The sequence below is a fragment of the Prionailurus bengalensis genome, chromosome A1, assembly GCF_016509475.1.
Source record: "Prionailurus bengalensis isolate Pbe53 chromosome A1, Fcat_Pben_1.1_paternal_pri, whole genome shotgun sequence".
NCBI lineage: Eukaryota > Metazoa > Chordata > Mammalia > Carnivora > Felidae > Prionailurus > Prionailurus bengalensis.
This window is the reverse complement of record NC_057343.1, coordinates 209,596,240-209,611,366: the sequence shown is the minus strand read 5'-3', so window position 1 is coordinate 209,611,366 and position 15,127 is coordinate 209,596,240. Positions and strand designations below refer to the sequence as shown.

The 15,127-nt window shown below is 45.7% G+C and overlaps 1 protein-coding gene across 3 annotated transcripts in view; it reads left to right on the top strand.

Annotated features, from left to right (window-relative positions):
• EGFLAM (EGF like, fibronectin type III and laminin G domains) overlaps positions 1–13,381 on the top strand; it is a 180,462-nt gene extending 167,081 nt beyond the window's left edge. For all 3 annotated transcript variants that reach the window (XM_043599670.1, XM_043599661.1, XM_043599677.1), the window contains 4 exons: positions 473–616; positions 6,816–6,899; positions 11,287–11,390; positions 12,186–13,381. In XM_043599670.1, the coding sequence (XP_043455605.1) occupies positions 473–616; positions 6,816–6,899; positions 11,287–11,390; positions 12,186–12,340 (487 nt within the window). In that variant the 3' untranslated portion in view covers positions 12,341–13,381. The remainder of the gene's footprint in view (positions 1–472; positions 617–6,815; positions 6,900–11,286; positions 11,391–12,185) is intronic.
• The last annotated feature ends 1,746 nt before the right edge of the window (positions 13,382–15,127 follow it).

Sequence of the window (15,127 nt, the reverse complement as noted above, 5' to 3'; positions counted from 1 at the left end):
TGCCAGAGCAAGCCATCGATGGCCATGATCATAGCCCAGAGGGCTGCTGACTTGAACCCCTTGGCAATTAAGAAACTCACTCTCTGTTGGGGAATAAGGAGCGCTTTTCCAAGGCCCCATGAAGGTGGGACAAGAAAGAGGAAAGACCTAGGTGTGTATAGGGGGTCGTGCATCTTCGATGCTGCCATTGGCCAGACTCTGGCTACTCTGTGACTCATCAAGTACTCTCTCGTGGAGTTTCGCCACATGTGGGGAGGGGACACTGCTGCAGAATGAGAAGTCCAGCATTTTAGACCCATACTGTGACTCGTGGCGGTGATGCCATTTTTAATTTCCTGGTAGTAAGTATCGGGAAGGCCAGATGACCCTCATTCCTGGTTTCTTGGGGCTGGTGGCCAACACTGGGATTATGCAGAATGGATGTTGATGGACACTGGTTGGTTTGTTGCAATTATTTCTCTTTTTCCCCCAGGGTATCCGGATCAAGAACAAATGCATTCATGAGGTTTAAGACAACTGCCAAAGATGGCCTGTTGTTGTGGAGGGGAGACAGCCCCATGAGGCCCAACAGTGACTTCATTTCCTTGGGCCTTCGAGATGGAGCCCTGGTGTTCAGGTAACCCCCTCACCAGCTGTCTGCAGCATCACCTTGCGATTTTTCTCAGTGCTGATCATGCCAAACAGAGCCATGCCAAAGTAAGCCAGCACACATTTTGCTGGAATTGACCGTTGCCTGAAGCGCCAGGCTTATTTGATGCTCCTGGTGTTTCGATGTTTCATCCATCTTCTAGAGCAGTAGTCAGCAGATTATAGCCTGAGGACCAAATGTAGCCCCCCACCCAATTTTGTAAATGAAGTTTTGTTGGAATTCTGCCATACTCATTCATTTATATATTATCTGACTGCTTTCGTGCTTCACTGGCACACTTGAGTAGTTTCAGTGGGGACTGTATCGCAAAGCCTAAAATATTTATTATCTGGCCCTTTACGGAAAGTTTTTTGACCCCTGTTCTAGTATGTTGCAGCCATATGCTCCCCACTTGGAAATTAGGAAGTCGTAGAGAGAGGACTTTGATAGCGCCAAGCATGGATATGACTCTTCAGCTCAAGCTAGCTCAGACGGATGCAGCCATCGAAGGTCGCGAGACCTGGATGTAAATTATGACTCTGTTCCCTATTAGCTGTGCAGCCTTTGGAAGGAGAATGCCTGCTTTCCAATCTCCCACGGCAAAGAAGAGCAAAGCACAGATTCATACGTCAGTAGGTCGACCCAACATTTGGCTTTCTGTAAATGCTTCTTGGGTGATACTGATAAGGCAGTCCCAGAAGTTCTTACCTCCTTTGAGTGACTTTAGACTATTCTCAAACTTGTCAAATGGATGGTTGTGAAGTGGCAAAAGGGTTTCCTAGACCACTGCTCCCCGCCACACTGGGCGGGAGCTGGGTTTCTCCAGGCAGGCACTGGCTTGTGTGATATGAAAAAGCTTCTGTAGAGATTTTGATGCTACGTCCTCACTCGAGCTTAGAAATAACTTATCCAGGTTCACCTGGGTGGCTCCGTGTGTTGAGTGTCCGACTCTTGATTTCAGCTCAGGTCGTGATCCTGGGGTTGGGGATCAAGCCCCGTGTCAGGCTCTTTGCTAAGCATGGAACCTGCTTAAGATTCTCTCCCTCTGCCCCTCTCCCCCAAGCGTGGTCTGTGGACCAGCAGCATCCGTGTCACCTGGGAACTTGTTAGAAATGCAGATTCTCAGCCCCGCCCCTGACTTACTGAACCAGAAAAACTCTAGGGGGGTGCCCAGCATTCTGTTTTAACGGTTTCCCCAAGTGACTCTGTGTCTGCTAATGTTTGAAACCCCTGCGTGTCTCTAGATCGTCTGTCTGCTCCACGGGGGTAGGAATTTATCTGGCTTTCCCTTTTTTAATTCCTCCTCTGGTGACTAGCACAAATTCACTACATGATAGGGCATCAGTTGGAATTAAAACAAAGATGACTGACCTGTGGAGAAGGGGAAGATTTAATTCTGAGGCTTCTGTGGATCATGCACTGGGATTACTGACAGCCAGAGTAGAATAACCGTTAAGTCTTTTTCAGTTTGAACAAAAGGCATCTTGAGAGGAAATGTCACTTGCCCAACATCACGCTTGCCCCCAGACAGCAGAGCACGCTAAGCCATGCAGTCCTGTGATTGCCGGGTTCTAGTGAGAGCGCGTGTGGTTGGAAGCTAGAGGCTGGCCGGTGGGAGCAGTTCTCACCGGCTGGTCCCCCTTCCCCCGCTTGGCCCCGAGGTCAAAGGCAGAGCTCTTCACACCCCACTTTCAGGCTGGCTGCCGCGAAGCCATTTTCTTGTGGTTTTCCTGTGGTTAACCTCACCAAGGCCTCAAGTGCTTGATTGTGCCCAGAAAAGGGAACTGAAACAGTAGCTGGGCCGTGGGTGGGAGGCCCCACTTCCCCCTAAACCGCCAGCTAAAACCCATCCACTCAGCCCAGTCATGGGAGCTCGGCCCAGGGCCCTCCCGGCACAGCTCTCCCTCTGGCTCCCACAGCCGGCCACCCCCACTTCCCACACCCCCAGAGACCCTTCTGACAACTCCACGGCATCCCAGCCATTTTTGTTAGGATACCAGTTCTTCCTCGGGATTCTGAAAATGGGCCCAGTGTTTTTCACTTAAGCCTTGGAGTTCTAGCTGTGTTCTGTGTAAGGGATCGCCCACCTCACCCCCACCAAGGCACACATCTGCGCCCGCCCCTGGGCCTGGGGCCACAGCCTTGTTGCCTCTGCTGCTTTTCCTTCCTCTGGGCAGTTCCTTCCCACGTCCATTCACCCAGCACCTACTGCGTAGGAAGCTCGGCTGCGGGAGGCTGAGCAGAGAGAGGAATTAGAGTTCAGGCCAGTGGGTTGAAAATGTCAATGTACATAGTCAGCAGGGAGCTCCTCTCCGAGGTCGACTCCCGGCACCACCCCCAGAGATTCTGCTGGACCAGGTCCTAGTGGGTGCCATCAGGAACCACGCCCTAAGAAACAGCATCTGAAATGATCAAAAGCGTGGGCTTCTGAGTCAGGTTTGCACCATTCCCATGGCCGTGTGACCTCTCGCAGGTCACCTGACCTCTGTGAAAGGAAACCGTTGTGAGCATTGAAGGAGTTAATTCACAGAATGCAGGGCCTGGCATATCTAGCAGTTAGTGGTAATGGTTATTAAAATTGTGATCTTTGAGCAAATGTTTTCTGTGTTTCTGTGTGCAAGATTAAGTAGAAGAAAGGGAATCCAAGTGTGTGGATACTGGCTGTTTTGTTTCATTACGCTTTATGGTTGGATATGGGGCATAAAACCCAGTGAACAGGTTTGTGACAATCGCTTGATTGACCGTCTTTCCCACTGTTTCCGTGTGACCTTGATAACATTTTCAGGCAAGAGAGAAAAAGGAAGAGATGTGCCATTAGCAAAGTGCCCTGTGCTACAGTTCAAAGGGAACGTGACTAAGCAGGGGTTGTCACCACATGGAGGCAGCCGAGTGGTTTCCAAAAGGCCTCACCTGGTGGCTCGTCAAGCCAGCGCCCCCCTTGGTGCTCAGCCCCATAGCTTCTCGCACACAGCAAGTTAAGTAGGTAAATTTGGACTAAAATAAGCAATTCATGCTAACCAGATTAACAAGGCATTGATAGAGAAGCCAGACATACATTCATTTGTTCATTCATTCTATATTTCCACCTTTAAAAAAAAAAAAAAAACAAACACCTGAGGTATAATTTACATAAAGTACACAAATGTTAGGTATACAGCTTGATGAATTTGGTACATTTAAAAAAAATTTTTTTAATGTGTCTTTATTTTTGAGAGAGGAGGGGGGGGAGGGGCAGAGAGAGACGGAGACACAGAATCCGAAGCAGGCTCCAGGCTCTGAGCTGTCAGCACAGAGCCTGACGTGGGGCTCAAACCCAAGAACTGCTGGGAGATCATGACCTGAGCTGAAGTCTGACGCTTAAAACTGGGTGAACCACCCAGGTGCCCCTGATTTTGGTAAATTTTTAAACATGTAGATGCCTGTGTAACCACCCCCAGAACAATATAGAGAACATTTCCCTCACCCAGGGAAGCTCCCTCATGCCCTCTCCCAATACAGGTAACCACTGTTCTTGGTCTCTTATCATTGCAAAAAGCAGATATTCCAGAGTGACAGGGTGTCTGGAGAGGCAAGAGGTTATTTGGAGGGTGAGATAGAGTGGTGGTGGGTATTGGAGAGTCAGGTCGTGGAGATGCCAACCGAGCGGCCCCTCCAACCTCCACCCCACAATGAGGGCTGGATTCCCGTCTGCCAGGTTCAGTGTTGACTCCCTTGAGCACTTTCGGGCTCTTTGCATGAACAGGAGCCTAATCAACTGAAAGGTTTCCACTCACTGGATCACAGTCTCATTCCAGTCTAGCGTCCCTGAGATTTTACCCAAGTCACCCTGATTCAGAAACTTGGTGTTCCTGGCCTTTTTAGTTACATATTGACAGACTGTGGGTTTACTGTCACACATGACTACTCTTCCAGGAGAGGCCTGATGAGTTTAACTCTTGGTGGCAACTTTCTCCTTATTACTGGTTCCTGCAGATGTATTGTCAACCGTGAATATGAGCTGCATTAAAGACCGCATATATTTGGGGTAATGGGGTCATTTGGATCTTACTGTGTGCTGTGCTCTTTGTATATAATATTACCTGCAGTCCTTCAGGGAAGATATTACTCCCATTTCACAGATGAGGAAACAGGCTTAGAGAGATCAGGCAAATGGCCAACGTCCCAGAGCTAGTCATTGGCAACGCTGGGAATCAAGGCCGGCTAGTCCGATCCAAGAGCTGATGCTCTTTCTGTTACCCTGTGCTACCTTTCCTAAAAGCCACACTAGTAATTCAGCTCAGTTGCTGCCAAGCAGCTCTTGGCCCTGCTTCGTATTCGTTCATTTCTTCAAAAAGTATTTGGCCACTAAATAATGTAATCTGACGATTCCACCTGCAGGCTGCTTCCTACAAGGGGACACAGGATGTGGGAAAATTCATTAGAAAGCAGTAAACTTTTCAGGATCAGAGTGACAACTGTGTCTCCTGGTTCGTCAAGTCGCCCAGGTTCTGTGCCTGGTTCAGTGTCTATGGGCTGTGTGACTCCGTTGATCTGCCATTATTACAGGAAGGACCGATAGTGCTTTCCCTGGGAAAGCCAAGTGCTTTCTGTTCTTGCTGTCTTCTCAGAGCGAGTGCATGCAGGAGCTCAGTAACTAATCCAGGTTTCCTTTCAACATTCCTAATTCTTGGCCAGTGAAGTAATGGAGAGATATGTCCTCTTCTAAGATGAAGAGAGAGGTGTCCTGGTGGAACACATTTTCTTCGAAGAGCATGATTACATAGGCTTTATTACATTATCAAGGGGAGGTCTATGCAGTTGGCCCAGTGCCCAGCCTGGAGTAGTCACTCACCAAATATTTGTTGAATCGAATTAAATTAGAATTATTGAATGAACACTGGACTAAGAGGGATATTTCTCTCTCGTAAACAACATGTGCACGTCTTCTGATAGGAGGGTATCTGGAAACTGCACTAGAAAATACAAAGCTACTGAGTAGACCTGATGTCAGAATAAAATGGGGAGGGAGGAGCAGATAAGATACCAAGTTAAGTCCTATATGTTAGTTTGGGGATTTTCGGGTAAGTTCCCCTGATCTCTTTGGGGCTCAGCCTACTCCGCAACGTTCTGTTTTGTTTTTCAAAAGGCGAAAACACGTGTATTAGTTTCTGAGAGCTGCCATGACTGTTATCACAAATTGGGTGACGTAAAACAATAGAAATTAATTCTCTCTCCATTCTGGAAGATAGAAGTCCAACACGCAGGTGTTGGTAGGGTCGGTTCCTTCTAGAGCCTCTGAGGGAGAATGTTCTATTCCTTTCTCCCACGTAGCAGTGGTTGCTGGCAATTCTTGGTGTTTCTTGGTTTATAGATGCATCATTTCAGTCTCTGCCTCCATATTCGTGTGGCATTTTCCCATGCATGTCTCTCTCTTTGTCCAAAAATTCCCTTTTTATAAGGACATATTGGATTTAGAGCTGCCCTATTCCAGTATGACTTCATCATAAACTTAGATTACATCTGCAAAGACCCTATGTCCAAGTAGGGTCACATTCTGAGGTTCTGGGTGAACCTTAATTTTCAGGAGACATCATTTAACCTAGTAGCACACATTACAAATGATAAAACCCTTCTTGTTCCCGATACTATGGTACTGATGCTTCTGTACATGGGGCCCAAACAAACAAACACCTTGAGGACGTTATGCTAAGTGAAATAAGCCATTCACAAAGTGATAACCATTGTATGATTCTACTTATATGACGGACCAAGAATAGTCAAAGTCACAGACACAGAAAGTAGAGTGGTGTTTGCCAGGGTCTGGGGAAAGGGTGGATCGCGTGTTGTAGCTTATGGGGCTCAGAGTTGCAGTTTTGCAAGATAAAAAGAGCTTTGGTCATTGCTTGCACAACAATGTGAACATACTTAACACTGCTAAACTCTACCCTTAAAAACGGTTAAAATGGTAAGTTTTATGTTATGTGTATTTTACTACAACTAAGATTTAAAGAAAACTTTTTTTTTGTTTTAATCATTCATGGCCTAGCCTGGAAACCTAATGCTTTTTATAACATTGTTTTGTTTCGTGTTAAGAAAACTGCATTCTGAGTCCCAAAGAATGTTCGCGATGAGAATCGTTTGTGCACGCTTGGCTGCCTGTAGTATAGTACTTCATTCTGTCTGTCTTGTTCTTCCCCCACGCTGTCAGCTATAACCTGGGCAGTGGTGTGGCATCCATCATGGTTAATGGCTCCTTCAATGATGGTCGGTGGCACCGAGTCAAGGCTGTTAGGTGAGTACCTACCAAAAGGTGAGACAGAGGTCGATGTGCTATCCCAGTCCCTTTAGCCCCAGTGTCCTGTTCCCCAACCTTGCCTGGCATCCTACTACTTCTGACCTGGGTCTTTCGGGGCATTTTGTTACTGACTTCCACCTTACTTTTCCCAAACACTGGCAGACTAGGGAGGCTGAACTCCCAAATCTTCACTCGACAGTGAGCTTCTGGAGAAAGAACTCTTTGATGGCTAAAGTGGAAGGGGGCCTTGCTATCTAGTGAGAGCTAGATAAGATTTCTGGGCATGTGGACTTTAAGAAATGCTTCAACTCTCGTTGTGTAGGCAATTGCCTACTTTTCCTTTTTTTTTGACATTACAGAGCCTTAGAATCTGTGTGTAACCTGCCCCAATTACATATTTCCCCTCTCACAGAGGTCACTACCTTGACTTCTGATTAACTTTGGGTGAATGATTCCTTTAAAATGAGTTTTACTACCTGTGTCCATATTCTTAACAGTATATTCTGAGAAACCAAATAGCACCAGGCTTAAACTTAGCTCTATAAAAAAGTGGCACTCTTACTCTTAAATATAGAGAACAAACAGAGGGTTGCTGGAGGGTTGTGGGAAGAGGGATGGGCTAAATGGCTAAGGGGCATTAAGGAATCTACTTCTGAAATCATTGTTGCACTATATGCTAACTTGGATGTAAATGAAAAAATGAGTTAATTAATTAATTTAAAAAAAGAAATGCAAAAAAAAAAAATTCACTCTTGCCATGTTAGATGAAGGTTCTAGGAGATGAACTGAACAGAATCTTTGGGTCAGGTTCCCTGAGCATTTACCGTAGCCCTCCGTGAGGAGGTTGGTGGGTGAGGTCATGAGTAAGGCTTGGGAAACATGGGGCTACCATGATCAGTTTCCGGCTCAGCTCACATGTAGGCTGTGGTGGGAGTAGCCTCGATGGACCCCAGTGTCCTGGCCATTTTGCCTACCTCTGATGCCTGAAAAGATGTGTAAGGATAAAGAGGCAGAGCCATGCCAACTGCCTGGGGGGTTCAGAAAGCCCTTGAAAAGAGACAGTGATTTTTATGAAGCCCTAGCTCTGACTGGTTGAAAAAAGGAAATGTCTTTCCCATAGTGAGTATTTATAATGTTGATCTCAAATATATTCTAGGATATAAATTTAAATGCTCGTAGTTCAACTTCAAGATACTACAATGTAGCTTCTGAGTTCTTCATATTTCTCTCTTTACTCATCTGTAAAAGGGCTCACTCAGAATCATCCAAAGGAATATGAAATACCACATTTGATCCCTTTAATTCCCATCCTGGGAACATCAGAGAACACCTGTTGTTAATTTCCTTGAATCGAGAAGGTTGGTGGAATAGTCAGACATTGTGGAATGATTATTAAATCCTCCAAATTGTTGTGGTTTGATTATGCTCATCAAGATACACACTGGTGGGGATTCTAGGCACTTCCTAGACATCTCAGGGAACAGAGGTCAAGTGACATTCCCAAGACTATACAACTCTCTGTGAGCAGAACCAAAATTAGAATCTTAGATCAAAGCTCTTTCCATCCCACCCCATGGAGTGGCAGCCCACCCCAGCTAGGATTTAAGATGTTTTAGAGGGATAAGACAGGGCATGTTCCAACAGAAGGACTTTGAATGTCAAAGCACTGAGCTTGGCACCACAAAAATGATTTAGTAGACCTGACTGTTATTATTGTAATCAGTGATATCTCTGCCTGTGGGTCTTAGATTGCAGTGAGGACTGAACAGAAGGAACTAACCAGGAACTGGAGAGATGGGAGGATTCAAGCAGATATTATAAATTGTGCCCCAGAGGAGCAGATAGGCCTAGAAGGGGTAGTACAACAGATCCAAGCAGGAACTGGGTTAAGGCCATGGTTTTCAACTAGAACTAGAAGGGTTGGATGAATACCTTAATTCTCTAAAGCAGGCTTCAGAGTCAGAAATAGAAGAATTAATGAAGAAGAGATCTCCAAGGGAAGCTCTGCTTCCTACATTGTCTTGCTCTGAGTAATCGTGGTCTTGTAGGAATTAATCCTGGCAGAAAAGAGAAAGCAAATCTTCATTTGTTAAGGTTCTTCAAGATGCCAGGTGCCTTACATACTTTATCTTGGTCAATATTCACAGCAACTTGGGTTTTGTGATCTTCGTTTTACAGATGAGAACGATGATGGTATTGGTAACAATAGCAGCATCTTCCTCTACTACTCTTTGTACAGCAATTGCATATCAGGTACCATGCTCTGTGCTTTGCACGTATAATCTCTCATCAGTAGCCTCGTAGGATAGGCATAGTTACTCCCATTTCAGACGAGGATGTTGAAGCTTCACACATTCACTTGTTCATTCATCTACTGCAGGGCTATTCCAGACACATGAGACACATCATTGAATAATACCATCACCCTTGCCTTGATGGTCTTGCGCTCTAACGGGAGGCAGTAGACAATAAGTAATGGACCTAATAGCAAAGTATATTACTTATTATATTAGAAGTCGATACCATGTTTTTTCAAATCTAAGATGCCAGTGATTGTAAGAAGTATCTTCATTTCAGAGATATAACAAAATGAAAAATTCTTAGAACTGATGAAATGAAATAGTAAAAATGGAATTTTTTAGAGTAATGGAGGGGGGAAAATGGCAGGTCAGGCAAGGCGAACAACTATGGGCATTGCCCATCATGGCATTCAGGTGTGAGATCCAAAAAAAGCATAGCCAAAACGGGGAGGCAGTATGTGGTATCGAGGGTGAGGACAGAACAGAATTACCTCTAAAGCTAGTTACTAGAAGAGTTGCTACCAAGATGTGAGGCCCAGGCGACAGATTTATATTAGTGTACCCCCAAAAAGGAGGTAGAGCCAGGAACCTCTGGAAGGTGAAGGAGGGGCTAAAAGCAGGAAGATCAGTTTTAAAAAATGTACTTGAATTTACTTGAAGAGTTAGACCCCAAACTTCTTTTCTACTTCCCATATTTGGCACACTTCCCTTTGCCTAACCATGGGAAAATAATGAAAGGCAGTTCTTTGGAAGAGTGAAATAAGGGTCTGGAATGAGAGGCACTAGGCATAACTAAATACTGGACCGTATACTGGGCTGGGGACGTGTTCAAGCTCATATATTGAATATTAAGGACCCTGTAATTCTTCCTCCAGTGAGATTACAGAGCGCTGGCAGCCATGCCTATACTCCACAGTAAAGGAAGTAGAAAATTCGCATGTCCCCCAGGAAAATGATTGAGCCAGATCACAGCACAATGAAGCCCATCACACAGTCAACAGAGCCCATCCTGCACACAGAGCTTCCAATCTGCTTTTTAGTGCTTTTTTTCTTCACTTGACTATGAAGTGGCAGTCAGAAATCACTGGGCATTTGAGAAAAGTCTCCAGTGTAAAAGATGGGTATCACAACAAATTAACATAACAAAGCAATTTGAAGGAAACAGACGAATGAAAAAAAAAGATAAAACATATTACAATTGTCAGGGAAGAAAGGCTATTAACCCAAGAAACAAGAACAGTTTGCTATAAAAAAGGAACATTAGAAGATCAATAATGAACTCCTTTAAAAAAAAAAAAGTGCAACCTGTGTTGGTACACCCCCTCCAAAAGCTGTACAAACAGAGGCAGTTTTTTGAAGGTCATGGGACTGGGTAGTTTTGGAAATCAGCTTAGAAAATGGTTAAAGCCCTTGCCACAGATGAATACCTCCACTCCACTGTGCCCAGAGTCCCTTCTGGGTGACTCTCTAAATCCTTTAGAAACTTCTAAGCTGTTCTTTGTCCTCCCCTAGAGTAATCCTCCCTCTACAATACCTGCTTCATTGGCTTCCCGTTTTGCTTAGAATAGCATTCAAACACATCATGTGCCATCATGTCACGACCACTTCTCCCCTTACACGTTCTTCTCTGGTTCCCGTCAGCAGAGATGCCCTTCATCATCTGCTTCTGGCTGCTCTACTCCCACTTCCGGAATTCTCTATGCTTAATCTGTACCAGTCCCCTGTTTTTTCTCCCGTTGGCATCGCCACTTCCTGCTTGCATTACCCTCCTCCTTCACCTGACCTACCCATCCTTCGAAACTCAGAATCTCCTTTGAAGCTTTCCCTGACCCTCTCTCCTCCTGTGTAATTGCACAGCATCCTGGCATTACTCTACTGCAGAGTTGGGGGCACGATGTGGTCATTTACAATTTGATTTTTTGTTTGCCTCGGTAGACCATATACTCCTGTAGGCCAGGAATTTTTTGTTCATTTTTGCACCTCTATCATTTAGCATGGCACCTGGCACAGAGTAGGTACTTGAATACAGTTTTATTAAAATGGAGGGTAATTAAATGAAGCTCCAAAAATCATGGTTTCTACAGGGATGGCCAATCTGGAAAGATAACTGTGGATGACTATGGGGCCAGAACAGGCAAATCACCTGGCATGATGAGGCAGCTCAACATCAATGGAGCTCTGTATGTGGGTAAGTGACCTTTGACCAAGTCTAAATTATGCCAGTGTTTTCTCATTAATCTTCCATTTCTCATGGTGGGGCTCCCCAAAGCGGTGTACTTCACTGGATCAGATACTTAGAAATTGGGAAGCCTGCCAGATATTCTCTTCTTCCATTTTCTGAACTTCTGACTCATCGCTGAGGGGGCAGGAAGCACTTAGATGCTTTTGTGCTTTTGGGCTGAGCCACCAGGAAAACCATGCTTTTCTTGTTTATAGAACAGGAACCTGCTTAATATAGCTCCGAAAGTTCCCTCTGAGGAAGGAGGATCTTTCTTTGGCCCTCTCAGAATTAGAATGAGTGGTGTTTCTGTAAATAGTTTAGAACCTGCTACTGCAGATACAGAAACCTGAAAATACATCTCTATCCATGTGATAGTTCCTAAAAGTGCACTTGATTGAAAGCATTCAATATCAGTGTATTTCTTTCTGTTTAAGATGACATCACATTTACATGTTACATTTTGTTGACATTATATAACATTTCAAATTTTATTGGATACTATTTGGCTGTAAGTGGTCAATTGGGTCAGAAATCACATGCAAGGAGGGTGTAAATAGCGATTGTGTGTGTCAGATTGATATCAGTCAACCTGTTCCTTCAGGGGTAATCATTAATTGGACAAATGCTGTGCACTGAGCAGTTCAAGGGGCTCATAGCCCTCACTCATCGTGTCAGCCAAGGGACGCCTTGGTCAGTAGACAGGTGTCCTAAAGAGACATCCTCCCCTTTGGCTCACCTCCTCTCCCTCTTGCTTCCTGGCAGGTGGAATGAAGGAAATTGCTCTGCACACTAACAGGCAATACATGCGAGGCCTTGTGGGCTGTATTTCTCATTTTACCCTGTCCACCGATTACCACATTTCCCTCGTGGAAGATGCCGTGGATGGGAAAAACATCAACACTTGTGGAGCCAAGTAACACCAGCTGGCCTTGCCCAAGGGACACAGCCTTCTATCCTGAGAATCCCAGGGGCCCCGAGCCCCTGCCCGATGCCATACGCAGAGGCACGGGGACCAGGTGTGTTTCCTCTCATCAAGGAGAAAGTACGCCCTGATGAGAAACGAGACCCAAGACAGGAGTCCCTGTGTGGCCTTTCCTGCTGACACTCTGTGGGCCAAACCCAGCGGAATACTCTGTGTAGGAAGCATCGAATTTTCTCCATTGAATGTGTAGGGGCTGCCAGAGATCACACATCAATGCAAATTCCAGAGCCTGTCTGCTGTAGCTCAATGACTGTGTTGTGATTCATAGTGCATAAAAAAAGAAAGGAAAAAAAAAAAAATAGAGACCCAAAGGGCCAAAGGGCAGGATTAAAATACTTCCCTCCTTCCCTGACTCATGACACTCTTACTGACAGCAGAATGACCATTTGACCTTGAACCTCGAATTTCTCACCTTGGTCCGAGAATTATTAGGATTAACCCCTTCCACTCCTCAGTGGCTAGTTCAGTGTGCTCTATTCCATGAAAATAAGGATGAGGGGAGACTAGACATGGAATCACAGTTATAATGCTGCCCCCTCCCCCAGTTTACCTTTAATGGAAAACCCCTACTTTTTATAATGGAAATCTAAGAAAATGGGCACCATGATTTTGTAGCTGTCTTTTTGTATGTGTATATTTTTATAGCTGCAGATTGTCCGCACGGTATACTTTTGCCAGTTGGCGTGGACAACCCTGAATTCTTTGCACACTTCCAAAAATTTTTCTCCCCAAAGAGACTTGTTTGGGCCCTTTTGGCATCATTTGGAGTGGGATAGGTAGCTTGGGGTGAGCACGTTGGGGAGCTGACCATTCTCTTTTGGTAAACGTTGGCTCAAGGAGATGAATATGAAGCTTCCAGAATAAGCAGATTAAAAGGCACTTACTTGTGTTACTGAGGTTGGTCACTGTCATTTTTGTTTCAAGCGAGGGGGGATGTCTGTAGGGAACCTGAATAAAAGAGATGAGAAGGCTAGAACTCTTTCATTCGGTCTGGTATTCATTTGGGGGCTGTGTTACGGATCCTGACAGAGGCGATGTCCGCAAAGGGACACTCACACAATTAGTAACGAACAGTAGAAACGATCCCTGCAAGTCTTACAGTGCTGTTCTAAGGCTGTTCCGGGCCAGGGGGTGCCCTCAGCATGGTCCGAGTGTCTGGGCAAGAACCAGAGACGCGGGACTGCTTCCTCTGAGCCGTCGGCCATGCCCCGGCGCTGTTCACGCTTGTGACCCTGCAGGCAGCTGGCTCACTGGCACATCTCCAGGATGGGACTTTGCTAAGGGAAAGGTGAGATGAACACTGTCCCCAAAGAGAAGGGAAATACGATCCAACTCGCGTAAGAGCCTATAATTAGTCCGTCATGAATCTCCTCTTACGTGTGCACCATTTGTGCAGCAAAGACTTCGAGCTTTGGGCCAAGCCCAGTGTGGGCACTTGACGAATTCTGAAAAATGGGGCGCCGGGGTGGCTCAGGCGATTGAGCGTCCGACTCTTGATTTGACTCAGGTAGTGATCCCAGGGTTGTGGGATCGAGCCCCAAGTTGGCCTCTGCACTGAGCGTGGAGCCTGTGAGAAGAGATTCTCTCCTCCTCTCTCCTGCCCCCTCCCCTGCTCTCTCTCTTTCTAAAATAAGAAGAAAAAATTATTCTGAAAAATGAATAAACTAGAGACGTTCACTTTGTGCTTCAGCCTTCTGCTTCCTGCCTTTGGGAACTTTGATGACCAGGCCCCTTCCTCCTGGAGGAATAACAGCAATAGAGGTAATAATGACAAGGGTCATAACAGCAACAGTCATTCTTCTCTCCTATGGAGGTCACCTTGGGAGTACAGGTTGCGGGAAAGCCAAGTGGTAGAAAGTGTGGTCTTGTTTTGTGCCCTGTTTTAGTTAATTGCAAAATCTTCCTGCTAGCGATCAGCTTCGAAAATACAGAATTATCATATTGTTACATTCTTATAGCCTTCAGTCTGCATCCTACACGCTTTTTTGAACTCTGGATTTTCATGTCTCTGCACAATATTTTGTGCCATTTTCTCAGCCCAGAATTTTACATTCCTTAAGCCAACATATCGGTATTCTCTGTCCCCTTCAGGGAATCGATCAGAAGATGTCTTGGAAAGTGGCGTTTACCACCTCCCAACCACCTTCACCTCAACATCTTTTCCTTGGAGATTGCTAGGACCAGTGTTTCCCAAGATACTATGGGGCTGCTTTCATAGCACAGATGGCCTCCAGCCAAAACAAAACAAAACAAACAAACAAAAACCATTGTTATTTTAGCAAAATATCCAGCTGAGCTGAAGCCACAAGAGTTGTGTTGTAGATGATCTGTTCCCTGCAGGTGTTCTCCCTAGAAAAATGCGATGACTCAGGGGTGAGATCCTGGGAGCCAGTGTGGAAGCTGATAAGAATTGTGAGCTCCCTTTGCCCCCCAGCCCCCACCCTGGGCGGGTCCAGAAGGGATGAGAAAGGGCGACACCGACACCGTGGTGGGCTGGGGCAGCAGGGATCCTGCTGGCAAGAGGGCCCCAGAATAGGGTGGCCCAAAAGGAACTAATCACCTGAGGGCTCAGGATCAGAGAACAGGGTAGGAGACAGTATACCTTAAGCCAAGAGCGAGGCTCTTTCACCCTTTCAGTGAACAAAACCCAGGAGATACGGGATGGGTGGAGGTGGTGGTGGGGATGAAAACTTGGTTCTGAAGCTGAGGACTCGGATTTGGG